The sequence below is a fragment of the Pteropus alecto genome, unplaced genomic scaffold (assembly GCF_000325575.1).
Source record: "Pteropus alecto unplaced genomic scaffold, ASM32557v1 scaffold7, whole genome shotgun sequence".
NCBI lineage: Eukaryota > Metazoa > Chordata > Mammalia > Chiroptera > Pteropodidae > Pteropus > Pteropus alecto.
In genome coordinates, this window is record NW_006494614.1 from 27770689 (window position 1) to 27786335 (window position 15647).

Here is a 15647-nt window from a genome sequence, read left to right on the forward strand (position 1 = left end):
TCAGAAGCTAAGCAGGGTCGGGCCTGGTTAGTACTTGGATGGGAGACCACCTAGGAAGACCAGGTGCTGTAGGCATAAAAAATTAAAAAATAAGGGACTGTAAGCTGACAAGGTCCTTGAAATCTGTGAGGTCAACCAAAGGTTGCCTCACCTAAAAAAAATTAAAAAATAAAAAAAATAAGCCATAAAGAACACATAAGTGATGGCAAATGTAGCACTATATTCAAATAAGTCTCAATTTTTAAAACCTAGACTATGTTGTTGTTAAGTAACCACTGATGCTAAAAATAAGCTACAGGCCAAATCACAAATGAGGAAATCCTTTGATATAAACTTATTTTTTTATCAAAAAGCCCCAATATCTCCCACCCACTCCCCAAACACTACTGCCCAAAAGCAAAATAATGTATTATAAAACACTTTACTAAACTGTCCCTCCCTAAAGAGTTTCATTTTTATGTAATCTGAAAGTGCTGAGAAAAGTCATTTTAACATTTACTTTCATGAGTAAGGACAAGAGTACAAAGTGCAAGTTATAATGTTCTTTTATCATATCAATGTTGATAGAAGTTCCAGCAGCAATCTGAACACTTGAACAGGATAATCTTGCAGCTGCAAACTCCACTTCATGTTTCCTTTCTTAAAAAGCTAGCAAATAAAATACAGGGCAGGAAGCAGTGTCATAAAAGTAGGAAATATTGAATCCTAAGGAAAGAATGTCAAAGGACAGTGCTAAAATCACTTCTTAAAAGATTAGAATTCACAAGAAAGAAATCCTTCAAAACGCTGAACATTCAAAAATAAATACATGTTTTTATGCCATTCCATGTTACATACAAAATTCACCCAGGTAATTTAACAGTTACGTTAGCTATCAAATTTCCTTCCAAGGTCAAGTTTGATAGTTACGAAGTAGTGGTATTGTTAGAGTGTGTGCCATTTTACCAAAAAAAAAAAAAGTCTTCAAAAGAAAAATAAAATTTGCATTATGACCTTCACACTTTATTACTAGGTTCTTCTCAAGCCAAATAAAATATATAACTTACAGACCCAAGACTGAGTAACAATTTTCTGATTAGCAGAAAGTTTTTTTCCCCAGATGTCATCACTAAATTATATTCTCTAACTGGTTACAATGACAAAACATTTCCATATATATACTAGCTGTTGGTCAGGCTATGTTTTTAGAAATATTCTAGGATGATGTATTTGTAATTCAGTGGCTCCATGTTTCTATCATTTATCCAGGATTGATGTTTTTGTAAAAGTCTTTGTATGTTAAATAATTCTTTTATAGAAATTCTTTCTATAAAAAAAGTTCTCACATTAATCTCACCCTAAAAAAAGCAATTTCTCTTCAATGTACACATCACACATACACACACACACACACACAAACACACACACACACACACACACACACACACACCTGTTGCCATGTGGTTTTTTGCAAAACCCACACTGCTTGCTGGGAGTCCACATATATTTGCTTTCAAATGAAGAGCTATGATCTGAGCCTTCTCTTTTTATGGTAGCTATGTTATCTGGAATGAACAATGGTGGCTCATCCAAAGAAAAACTTTTGCTGCTTCTTCTTTGGCGAGGTTGTAGGTTCTTCTCAGGTTTTTTTAGTTTCAGTTTATCCTCCTCCTTAAAATGTTCTATACCACCAGCATGTTCAAGTACTTCCTTTACATGACTATTGGTTTTCACTGCTAGAGCCAGCTGCTGGGGTTTATGGCACTGTTTCTGGCAGGCATGTAATAAATGTCCAGTTTGTGTAGGAGGATGATGTTCTTTAGAGCAACCAGGATGACCATGAAGTCTATCACTCAAAGAATGAGTTACAGGTTTAGAAATTTGTACTAAATTTTGATCTTGTTTTTTTTTAGATATAGAATGAGCTTGATTTTTCAAAGATTTAACCCCAGAATTGAAACTCTGAATCTTTAAATCCTTATCAACTTGTTTTTTTCTCACTTTGACTGGCCTATGAAAATTTTGCTGAGATTCTGGTTCATCTGCATTTCGTTTCACACTTTTGACATTAACTTTAGCTTTGTTATGCATTAATTCATGCTTTGTTGCAACAATTTTTTTCAGAGTATCTGTGGTCATATTTTGCTTAGAATGAATTACAAGTTTTGTGTGTTTGGATTTTATGTTTTTTGACTCTAAGCAAGAAACACTACTTGAAGGGCTGTTTCTGTCATCTTGAAGGTTTGCTGTTTCATGAGAATCCATTTTAATACTTTCAACAATATTCAACTGTTCTGAATTTTGGTCAGGTGCATTGCAAATAGCATTTTCTAAAATATTACTTTCTGGTTCAAAAGCACTTGTATCAACCACCTCTAAGTTTGAATTATCAAATTCAGTGTTCTCCAACTGCTTATGATTAGACTCTATGTCTTTACAATAACTCAATGGTTCTACTTCATTTCTATGAAGGGAGTTCTTAGCTTTATCAGGAGTTTCCATGGTATTCTTCAATTCCAAATTACATTCATTTACTTCATCCACAGAACTGGACAAACCTACAAGGTTTTTTTCAGTCTTATTTGGATTTGTATAAGCAGCATCACCAGAGAGAGCAGCAGAAGATGCAGGTTCCTCAACAATTTGGTCACCTTCATGGGATAATTTTACTATTTCCTTTGATTCTTCTTCAACTTTTCCTTTTGCCCTCTTTTCTTCAACAACAGTCTCATCCATTTTATCTGAAGTAGAATCATTCTGTTCAGGTTCTTCTTTATCTGAAAACTTAAATAATGGGCTACTAACAGTCTTGATTTTACATTCCATCATAGCTTCAGTTTTCTTTTCTTCAATACTATCACAAGTCTCTGAAAGGAGTGGACAATTTAATTCATGAGATGGCACATTTGCCTTTCCTTGATTATTACACTTCTGCTTAGAATCTAATCCAGTTTCCTCCTCCATTTCAAGACAAGATGGCACTGAAGAATGACTTAAAGACACAGATACTTCTGGTACCGCTTCAATTTGTCCAATATGTCGGCTGCTTCTTCTGCTCTCTTTATGGTACTCAGATTTCGGTGATGTACAAGCTTCTTCTTTACTCTGACCCCTTTCTGGTTGTTTCACCCCTGCTTTAGGAGCAGATACAGTCTTCACAGATGCTTTTTTTGTGCTATTTAAAGGTGCTGTATTTGAACGCTTGGCAATAGTGCTCTGTCGCAAACTTCTTACTTGTTCTATCACAAGGGAAAAAAAATAAATAAAAATAACTTAGCTATTTTGCCATGTGTTTTTATTTTAATACAACTTAGAATATACCACTTTTTTATTCTGAGCTACAAAATTCATTTGATCATTTCAATGAAAATGTACTGAAGTTACTCATGATGGTGATTATATATATGTTTGTTTACCACCGTTCTATAAATTCTGGCAGAGGAAAAAAAAAAAACCTCTATGAAATTTAGACTATCACACCTTACTACAAGACAGAAATGTTTCGTCAAGTCTCTTTTCTATAAGTAAGCTAGGAGTAAAATGAGTTAAAGGAATTTACATTAATACCCATCTTAAAAACAAAAAATAAGTCTACATTAATACCCATCTTAAAGCAAGACTATCATAGAGTTTTAAACATTAAATATTTTTAAATATATAAAACCAAATAAATTCAGGTGCCAATGAAATGTGAACTAAACCACCTATTACAAACTGCATCTATGAGTTTCAAAGCATAGGCTCAAAAGAACTCTAATTCCTTTCTGAATATGCTTAGCTTATATCATAATTTTTGTATTTGAGTAATTCAAAATATGAAGTATGCATTGGAGTATTAGACGTAGGTCAACAAAAAGACAAATTATAATTAAAAAAGTTTAAACTAAGAAACTGTATCACAAGAGAAAAATGAAAAAAATATGAAAATAATTTACAAAAGCTTCCCAACTTTTAACAATGTTTCTAACAAAGAATCTTAATTTGAGCTTTTCTTCCTTTCCCTATCCAGATGCATTTTCCAGGGGATGGAGAAACATAAAATAAAAAGAAACTAGAAAGAAATCTAAACAATTCACTAAGTAGAAAAACAATCCACAAACTTAAATACAAAATAAAAAGCTATTTCCAAACCTGTACATATCTGTATAAAAACTAAACAATATCATTTTTTTAAGTCTCCTTTTTAATGCAAACCCTTACTATGCACCAATATTTACAACACTTCCCTAATTTGTCATACATCACTAAACTGTGAGACTCTAAGGTATCATATGTCCCATTTGTCTGTAACAGTCCTAGGTGATTCACACTTTCACTCTCAAGTGTTCCAGTTTGGACAAAAAATCATATGGCCATCCTAATTTTTAGAGACTCTTCCTAAATCCCCCAGCACCTGGCACATTATTTAATCATTAGGTTAAGTATTCAACAACTTTTAAAAATTACTTAGTAGATTATGAACTGTTTATCACATGTTCAGCTATATAAAATTTTAATGGCTTATTATCAATATTTAGATGATTTTAAAGCTCTGAAGACAGCTTGTAGTAATTTACAGCTCTACTTTATTCATCTGTCCTGATATAAATGAACTTTTAACACCCATTACCTAAGTGGTCGCTAAAAATGACAAATGAATAGCATATTCAACCGTGAAGGTATTCAGATAAAAAAATTAGTTTGCAATAGTAACTGATTTATTGAGCAAAGGAAAAGTCACTTTTTCTCCTCTAATTATCAAATGCCTTAGTTGGAAGCCTGGCTATATAGGCCACAAATTATTTCTCTACAATGGTCATTTTATTTTTTTCATTTCTCAAAATCACAAGTATAGGCCAAATAACTGATTAAAAATATAAACTGAGAAAAAAACGATAAACTAAATATATGCATCTAAGTCAATCCACTTCTCAAAATCCCATTAAAGCAACAGAAAAGTAATGTATCTAAAAAGGAAAGAAAAAACAGGAGAAAACTGTGATAATTGTGGAAGCCTAATAGATGATTAAGAAGTAACTAATGTAGGAGATCCCAAAAAAAGACAAATACTAAACTGACAAAGCTGACAAGAACCAGTACACTAACACCTCAAAAGGCTTAGGAACTGGTAACCCCAGATGATTCTAAAGTAGGGATAAAAGCAGGTGGTTAACCTGAGGATGGGCTGAAAGCTATTTAAGAAGCAGTTAGATCCTTACTTCCCTCTCTCCAACTCCATCTGTGGGGCAACTTCCCTTCCCTGGTCCTAATCCAAGACTGAAAGCTTATTCTCTAGAGAGTATAAAACAGAGTTTCTAGACTAAGGAATATCAGTTATAGATCAGAATGGAAGTAAAATACACTAAAATTTGTGAGATGAAGCAAATGTGTATATAGTAAAAACAGATATATCCTAGTTAACTTCTCTCACGGGCTCCCATAATATGCTAGCAATCTAATGAGCCGAAGGGGGAATAATCTAAATTCTAACAACAGAGATTCCCCCAAAAAACAACACAGCCAGATCACCAGAGTGATGATGCTCAGGGTTAACAAAACCCATTGAAACGTTCCTTAGAGTTTTAGTTCCTACTCCTTAACATGAGCAGACAATCAAGGATCAGACAATTTGGGAGTCTCTTAACACAAAAAAGTCAAAAAAAAAAAAAAAAATTACATTACAGAAAAAAAAGAAACTATATGAAAGACAACAAAAAACTTTTTAAAACACTGTAAGTACCTTACAAAACACAACAAAAGTATGTGAACAAGACTAGAATGCTACAAAAAGGGATGTTCCCAAAACAAAAAAAGATGATTTAGAAATCAGAAATGCAAAACTTGATGAAAAAGTTGGAGGATAAACATGAGAAAATTTCAACAAATAGAGGAAAAAGAGTTGGAAAGTAGGCAAGATAAAAAAAAAAAAAAAAGGCTAGTCCATGCTATCAAACACTTGAATAGGAGTTCCAGAAACCAAGAGCTGAGAAAAAAGGGAATTACCAATGAAAGAATTCAAGAAATTTCCTCAACAACAGTTTTCAGACTAAAAGGACCTACTGAAATATGCAGATCAATACATAAAACACACCTACACCAAGATACATTATCAGAAATGTCAAAACACTAGAGCTGAAGAGAGGAAGAGATTCCACAACCTTCCAGAAGAAAGTAGCTAACATAAGGGGCCCAGGGTGGGGGAGTGAACCTCTCAACAACACTAAAGTTGGAAAACCATAGAACAACACTTTCAAATATCTGAAGGAAAATGATTTCTAACCCTGAATTCTATGTTCAACTGGACGTGATCCCAATTGGAGAGCAGATTAAATACATCTGCAAACACACAAGATTTAAAAATATATATCGTTGTGTTCCATTTTCTCATGAAACTACTAGAAGAGGTATGTCCCCAAAATGAAGGAGTTAAACCAAAATATTGAACATAAGAATTGCAACACAGAACAGAATCCTCAGAATGGTAAAAGGATAAATGACACCTATGCCATTAGGCTTAGAGGGCTAACACACTAGTCCAACAGGAGCAGACATAAGGCTCCAAGATATTTCTTCAATAAAGTGAAAATGACAGAATACCTGATATGCACAAAAATCTTTAAGAAAGATTAAGACAACTGGCAAAGGAGTTGGGCTATAATTACTGATATGTATGCAGAAAACTGTGTACAAATAAATGTATAAAACTATAAGCAAATGAACAAAACCTTATTAAATTAGAAAGATAAAAAGTTGTAGAGAAAAATAGATGATTTATTAAATAAATCATCTCTGATAGGATATAGAATCACAGTAACATTAAAAAATTACTAATGCTCTGACAAAATTATATAGTAGATAGATGACAAAATGTACTTTTGTGTGATAGGGACAAAAGGAGAAAAGAATACCAAATTTTCATCAACCAGAGAGGGAAGTCAATAAATACTTACATCAGAAAATCAAGAAGTAGCAATATACGTGTCACTTAGACACATGGAAATAAATATCAAAAAAATTAATAAAACCAGCTAAAAGAGTTAATAGAGTTTCCTCTGGGGAAACCAAAAATAAGTAGTGGGGTGGCAAGTACTCGAAACTTATAGAACTAGTCAACTCTTTTAATTATGTGAATGTATAATTTTAATAAAAATTTTTAAAAATTATACCAACAAATTCACATAATCTCAAAATTGATTTTATCAAAATGCTCAGCAAGTTGACAATTTATCAACATCTGTCCCTACCTAAACCTTTGATGTTTCTAGGTAATCTTTGGAAGGATTACCTTGTGCCATTAAACGAGGTGATTTTCTTGGTGATCTCACTGAATTGTCTTCTACTTTGTCCCTCAAATTTCTGTTAGGTAAAATCAGTTCTTCTTCATCAATCGTATCATTGCCACTTTCTTTAACAACTCCTTCGTCCATAATATCGTCAAGACCAACAACTAGAAAAAAACAAAAACAATAAAAAAAATTACTTCTAAAAATATTGGGGACATTAAATACTTAACCGCAGTACAGAAAACACTGTGAGACAGTTTAATGGACTACTATGTAGTCCTGAAAATCTAGGTCTATTCCTAATATATGATATTGCAACTAATAAACTCCCAACTCAGTTTTACAAACTTCTACCTTATGAGGTAACTAGTCAAAGAGAAGATCAGCTATAATCTTTCTTGATTTAACCGCCAATATCGCTCTCACTGTACCTTTATAAACATCATAAGCAACTATACCTGAGTACTCAATTATCCCAATTTTGGTTAAAGTAGTATGAGATTTTAATACCTTGAAAAGCCTGTAATATACGTTCATGCTAAAACCAAAAATTCTAGTTCTAACTGGAATTCTATTACTTAAAGACTTTATGCTACATGTGTGAAAGTATCGTAGATATACTTTTTAAATAATTTTTTTATTTTTCAACTGCATTTAGCATACGATATTAGTTTCAGATATACTTCTGAGTGGTAGTAAACACACACATGGTTGGGAGAAGGCGGGGGAGGTAGTCAGGGAGAGGGGGAGAGGGAGAGAAATGGAAAACACCATGTAACTTCCCCCTCCCCCAAATGTTAGAGAAAATGGTTAGGTTTAATATAGCTATATAATTACGTTCTCCTAGTCAAAAGAGAGGTTCATTTAATGAGATGGGAAGATATGCAAAAGGAATGGGAAATACTGAAGAAAATATAACACTGAAACACTCTACATTTTCATATAATTTATTTCTTTATATAACAAATGTACCTTAACGGACATACAGCAAATCTAAACGTGCAGTTGTATGAAATCTTATTAACAAAATGTGTTTAGATCAGAAGACCTGAATTCAAATCCCTGCTAAAATACTTAAATAAAACTTGATCAAGTCACTTAACCTATCAATTTCTTTATCTCTAAAATGAGAATAACAATACCTGTCCTACCTACCTCACAGGGCTGTTGTGAGGATCAAGTAAGATGATGTATGAGAACTCACTTTGTAAACTTTAGAGCACTATACAAATGTTAGTTATTATCTTCATCCTAGGGGTTAGAAGGAACCTCAAGAAGTTATCTAGTCCTCATCTTTGTATCCAAGTAGAACTTCATTTAAAAGAGCTCAACAAGATAGTGGTCTATCCTAAAATTTAAAGAGAACAAAATTCCTTATAAATACACTTTCAAATGATACAATCTTTTTGAAGAACAATTTGACAACAAACAGAATCACAAAACTGCTAATACACTTTGACTACAAAATTATAAAAAATAGAAGACAGAATGAATTATGAAAAAAAAAAATACTGGCTAGAACACATACTATAATCCTTGTAACAAACAAATGAAATGCATGTGTATGTACATTTAGACACACAGAAAAAAAGATCAGCAGAAAAACAGATGAAAATTAAAACAACAGTCTATAAAAGTATACTTTTTTTTACTATTTTCTCATTTCCTGCCATATGCATGCATTACTCTCAAAAACAGAGTATCACTATGCTATGTACTAAAAGCTTAGAGAAGAATACATTTTGATGGGAAAATTCATCAGGACTCATTTAAGATATAATTAGGGAAAAAACAGGTGGCGAGTTGTTCAGTTAAAAAGCTATTGCACCATGATGGAATACTTATGTTGCCACACATTCACATACATTCTCAAAGAATTTTTAACATTATATTAATAGTTCCACCATGTTTACTTAAAGCAAAATTTAAAACTACTTTTCATCGCAATTTTATAGAAAAGCATATATACAATATATGCATTACAAATATTAACAGATAGAAATGAATAGAGTAGGGACAAAAGCACCATAGCCTTCAGTCACTATCTCCAGTGGCAAGGTGAATAAGGAATTTGGGGCTTTTTTTATTATTGTTATATTGTCTGTGTTTTCCACATTTTTTACAATGAGCATGTATTTTGTATTATAATTAAGAGAGAAAGGAACAATTCAAAAGAGGAAAATAGTCCAGGAGAAAAGTGATTAAAGCCTGATTAATAACAGAGTTTGTTGGCAGGGAGTGAAAAGATACGTTATGAATTTTAGAGCTATAGGATTTAGTAAGCCAGATCCAAAGATCAATTGTTAGGTATTATCTTACTCCATTTTCTATCAGCTTCTGACATAGCTGATACTTCTCCCCTTCTTGAATCCCTTTCTCCTCACTTAGCTCCTGGACATCACATCCTCCTCGCTAGCCACTTCTCAATATCCTTTGATAGACTTCTTCGTGTACATGTCTACATGCTGGAGACATTAAAGTTTCAGTATTCCCATTTGTCTTCTTTATCTCTACTAACTCCTCCCTAAGTGATCTCATCCACTCCCATCTATACTTGGATAACTCCCAAAGTTATTTCCAGCCCCAACTCATAGCTGATCTCCAGAAGAATATAATATGACATCTCCACTAGGTTGTATAACAGGTATCTCGAGCTTAACATACTGAAAATAAATACTGATTCCACCAATTTTCCCTCCCCTCAATAAAACTGCCCTTCCAGGGGTATTCCCAGTAATGGAAAATCCATTCACTCACCCAGTTGTTCAAGCCTAAAATTAAACTATCCTTGGCTCCTCTCTCCTCATATTCTACACCCAAGAAATATCCTGCTAGCTCTATCTACAAAATATACCATTCATCTGACCATTTACTACCTCCACAGCTAACGTTCTACTTCAAATCGCCATCATCTCTCATCAAGACTATAATAGTCTCCTAGTGTCCTAGGTTCCTCTAGTGCCATCACCCCCCACCCGCGCCCCACAAATAGTTTATTCTCCCAGTCATCACTGTGATCCTTCTAATATATTAAGTCATCATGTTACCATTCTTCTGTTTAAGACCCTCCAAACCCTTACCAATATCCCAAAGGGTCCTAAGAAGATCCTCCTCAAACAATTTCTCTGACATATCTCCTCTCTATGACTCAATCAGTACCAATCACACTGGCCTTTCCTGCATACAGGAAAGCATAAGGCTATTTCAGAGTCTTTGTACTTGATATTCCCTCTAACTGGAGCATTTTTCTCCCAGATATGCATATGGTTAACTTTCTTGTTTCATTCGTTTCACTCAAACATCACCTTCTCAGAAAAACCTTCCCTAATGATTTTATCCAAAATAGCACACACTCTCATCATTGCCCACTAATCCTTAGCATACGTACTTTATCCCCTAAGACAGCAGTCCCCAACCTTTATGGCACCAGGAACTGGTGCTCCTATGAGAATCTAATGCCTGATGATCTGAGGTAGAACTAAGGCGGTGATGCTAACACTGGGGAGCAGGTGCACAGGTGAAGTCAGCTCACTCTGCCCACCGCCTCCACTCACCTCCTGCTGTGTGCAGCCCGGTTCCTAACAAGCCATAGACCAGTACCAGTCTGCCACCTGGGGGTTAGAGACCTATGCTTTAAGACATGTTTTGTCATACAATCAAATATTTGTTCATTAACTGTCTTCTCCACTAGAATGTAAGCTCTACAAGTCAGGGACTTTATCTCTTATTTGCTGCTGAAACTTCGAAACCTAGAAAAACCACCTGGTATATAGAAAGACACTCCAGAAATATCTCAATGAAACATTTAAGGGAATGAAAGCACCAGGAAAATGGAAACGTTTATGAGAAAAAAATGTCTCCATTAACCAAAAGATAAATTGGAAATTTAGGAATAAGGTTATGACTTCACTTTTTTGGATATATTTGGATATACTGATGTTTCTTTTGAACATCAAGATAATGTAACATGACAAAAGAAGAGTAAGGAGAATTTCAAGGAATTAGGATCAGGAAAGTTAACTGCTACAGAAAGAAAAAAGGGAGAAAAATACACTAATTGACACAGAAGCAGAGGGTCAAACAACAAGAGGTTAAAAAAGCAAATAAATGAAGAATGGCAACTACAGTCTCTTTAGTTTTAAAAAGTGTAATTGCAAAAGACAGAAAAGATCAGTTAAAGGGATAAAAGATGGTTTTTCTATATAGGTGACAGAAATGGGGAAAAAGGTGAAATAGGCAGAATCACCCTCACAAATAGTGAGATGACGGAATAGGAATGGAGAGAAAATGGGGCAAAAGAGGGAAATGGAGAGAGGGAAGGAGAAGAGGAGGAGAAAATCGATAGAGATCTGAGCATGTTTGTGTGTACTGAGAAATAAGTTATAAAGTAAGTGATGCCTTGAGGGCCCATCATCAGGCAAAATAAATCAACAACCTACAACTGGAATAATACTTAAGACGGCATTTGAGAAGTTTCTCAGAGGTGTTTCCAAGAATACAGCCTTTTGTGTACTCCTACTTCTCCTGGCAAACTATTTCCTTCATCTCAAAAAAGGCCATCTCTACATTAAACCAAGCTCTAGACTGTCTCCAACATTTCCAGGGCTCTCCTGCTCTCCCGCCAACAACTAAAGGACATAATTAACTTCTCGGTGCCTCAAATTCTTTTATAAAATGGAGATACAAGTGGTCACAGGTTTGCTGATGATCAATTAATTTGTATAAAGGTAGTTGGAACAGTATCTGGTACTTAAAAAGCCTCATATTAACAGTTAACTTTTGTTTCAGAGTCTCCCTGCCTGTTCTCAGGGACCTCCCACACCTCCCCCTTCAAGGATTATAAGGCAAACTAAGATTCAGTATCTGATCCAACTTTTATAAAAAGTGGCCAGTCTTATTCAAAACACCCACTAAAATGGGAACTTTGGGTTATGGGAAAAATAAAAGGCAATGTCTTGAATTGTTTAAGAGGTAAGTGTATAGCCAGTTGGGCCATGCAGGAAAAAAACATGTTTCTTTTACTCCCTCCCACATTCCAGAATTAGGTATTATTCTCATTTGGAAGTTTGGGCATAAAATCTATAATCATACTCAGAAATCTTCTTGAGCCTGAATTTAAATCACTTTAAAATTTCTCCAGTCCCCATTCCCAAACGGCCCTAATTAAATGTGCTGAGCTCTGATGCCAGTCAAGTCTACATGAAGTCCTCCTAACACTGACTGATACTACTTTATTTCAGACTATTTCATTCCAATCTATCCTTTTGGCAAAAGGGATAAATGAGATAAAAAGAAAATAAAACTAAACCATTTCAAGTTAAATTTCCTAAATTTCTCAACAACTGAGATTCATTTAAATCACTTTAATACACAAAAAGGAGAACCACCGTACAGTACGGAATTCTTCACATTTGACATCCCTTAATTTATGCTGGCAGTACAAAGGCCAAACTCAACTCAACTACTTCTAAGACAGTTATTTCCTCTATTATAAAAGTTGGCATTAAGTATCAGATTTGAGAAAAAAAGCTAAACATGGTATCTTTGCGGAGTCAATAAAGGTTAGATATCTATTTTATAGGGCTTGTGTTTTGAAATTGACAAAGAAAATACATGAATGCATCTTCTTAACAGAGATCCACAGCTTTCTCCCATAACACTGCAGAAGACCACCCAGCCTCTGCTTCCTCCCTTCGAGTTCTTTCCTTCATGGATGAGTCATAAGTTATTCCAAGAGGAGTCTGTGACATGATATACACCATCAAGTTATATGTTACGATTAATCACTTGGGGGTAAATTTTAGATATAAGCATGTTCGTAATTTGAAAAATATAAATAATACCACTCACTATACACATACTTTTTCTTCAATGCCTTCTTTACGGTAAACTTTAAAACATAGGTTTACTGAGTCAAAGAAAGTAAATATATATATTTTACATATATTTAAAATGTACTTTACCATTTTATATATGATGATTTTCCATAAAGAACTTCATATTAAGTCTCGATTAAGAACTCACTGGCACCAGCTTCAGATTTTTAAAGAAACATGGTTACTAAAAAAGCTTGAACATTTCAGATGTGTATACTGCACTGCCTTCTTGTATTTGTTTAGCTTTGTCTACTCTCCTATTCATCTTAATGTGTTTTTCTCTCAATAATTTACATGAATTTTTTGTCATATCTGTTACCTATTTAATGCAAGTATTTTCCCTTGTTTACCTTATTTTAGTATTTTTTGTTGTCAACCAAAATTAATTTTTCTTCAGAATGCTGTCTTAAATTACTCCAACACTATTAAATTATCCAATCTTTCTGCTGTAATCTGTATTTAACACATTCTAAAGTCATATTTAAATGTGCACAAATATTTCAACTTTTGCCAAACTCAACTTTATACTCTGGAAAAAACTGGCCACTATTTCATGGAAAGGGGTTTTTCTACCAAACGAGTCTAAAAGAAAAACAATGGTTTAAAACGAAGTAAAAGTTTCTTTACTGCAGATTTTCAGTCTTCAATATGCTAAAGGGCATTATATGAGAGAAAGAACTGCATGTGGTACAGTGTGACTGTTTCTCAAGCTCTATATCCTCTCTTCCCCACAGCCCCACACCCCAAAAACAAATACACCAAAATGATATTACTTCTGAGTAGCTCTGTCCCTTTCTTATTTGCATTTTCTAATGTCTCACCTTAAAAATATTTTGTTTAAAAAAATGTGTAATGTATGTATTGAATGCCTAGAAAAAGCAGCTAAAAAGATATACACTAAACAAAGTTTTTCTATGCAGAGGGTAGTAGTATTCTTGGTGTCACGTTTTTTAAGTTTTTCTTTTTTTATCAGGTATACATGCATATGGTTTTAGCCATCTCTAGTTCCATAAAGTTTGTTAAGAAAGACATTAATGACAAGCACCCACTTCTCCACTTCCCCACTGAATCTCAATTACTTCACTGGGAAAATGTAGATTTTACACCCTTCATTGAAAGGTTACTATGAAAATTGAAGAAATTAATGTAGCTTCTAACACAGTGCTTAATATACAGACAATAATATCTTAAATAAACAGTGGCCATCATCAGTATGTCTTGACAGATCTTTTCAAATACCTTTCTATAGTCCTAAATGTCCTTCATCTGACCCTGTTCAACTGTCTAAATTGCTCTTATTGCCAAGATTATTCTATCAAGCTAATATAAAAGTGAAAAGATTTCCTAAAAATTTAACATTTTAATTCTATCCTAAAATACTATAAATCATTTACCTTTACTGAGCACCTACTATGTGTCACATGTAGGCCTCGATTATTCTAGATACAAATGATACACAATTCTTATAACAAATAACCCAGTTTCTTCAACAAGTAAATATCAAGGTAGGGAAAATTAATATAGACTGAAATACAAACTAGCATTAATTTACACATCAACCAGTTAAATATATTGACTTTATTTAAATTCTGATTCAAACTGTGAAAAAATAATAATGTTAAAGAAACTGAAAGCTGACTACATATCTGAAATTATTCTTTAAGTGTTTTAGGCAAGATATTAATGTAGTTTTTTTTTTAATAAAGAATTCTTTAATTTAGGGATACATGCTAGTAACTGAAAGGTTCTGCAACTTTAAGCAAAACCACAAGTAACAAAACCAGTTTACCAACAGGCTAATTGATATAAACAAGAGTTAGGTTCCTATGGCATCTCATCAATGTTATAACAAAATGACATTATATTAAATGACATTATTCGAGGACATACTATATATGATTTCTGGGCTATGCTTCAAAATAATCTTGGGCAGAAAATGAGAGGAGGGAAAATGAGTGGAGTATAAATGAAACAAGACTAATTATTAACTGTTTAAGCTAGGTAACAGGTACATAGAGGTTCATTTACTATTCTCACTACTTTGTTTGATGTTTTCCATAAAATACATTTTTTTTTAAAAAGTTTCCATGAACCTTTAGTTTAACGAAGGTGAGACAAATAATATAGTGTTAGATAAATCATATGAATAAATTCAAAGAGTAATAGGGAGACCAGAGAGGTGAACAAAGGATAGTTTGTAATTTGAACTAAAATGGTCAGAAAAAGCCAGGGGTAATTGTCCTGGTTGTTCATTACACAATGGCTGCTGGCCCAGTAGAAAAGTAAAGACTGAAATCAAGACCTCTGTCTGCTCTTCAAGCTGTGCACAGGAGAAAGGGTGCCTTTCCTATTTCCCAAAAGGTACTGTATAGGTTAGGAGAACCCTGGCGATGACATTGCTGAGGTGACTTTTCAGCAAAAGCCTCAACAAGTTAAGGGAACAGCTTTCTAGTTAGAAGGCACATCAAGTATCTAGACCTCAAAGCAGGAGCATGCTTAGGCTATTAAAAGGAATAGAAAGGGGACAGGT

The 15647-nt window shown here is 33.8% G+C and overlaps 1 protein-coding gene across 6 annotated transcripts in view; it reads right to left on the reverse strand.

Annotated features, from left to right (window-relative positions):
• PHF3 (PHD finger protein 3) overlaps positions 1–15647 on the reverse strand; it is a 73461-nt gene that overhangs the window by 25852 nt on the left and 31962 nt on the right. For 4 of the 6 annotated variants that reach the window (XM_015600430.1, XM_006926411.2, XM_015600429.2 and 1 more), the window contains 2 exons: positions 7244–7405; positions 1430–3218 (listed from right to left, as the gene is read on the reverse strand). In XM_015600430.1, the coding sequence (XP_015455916.1) occupies positions 1430–3218; positions 7244–7385 (1931 nt within the window). In that variant the 5' untranslated portion in view covers positions 7386–7405. Of the gene's footprint in view, positions 1–527; positions 3219–7243; positions 7406–8396; positions 8590–15647 lie in introns of those variants that run through there. The other 2 variants (XM_015600431.2, XM_025042539.1) reach the window with 2 other exon arrangements.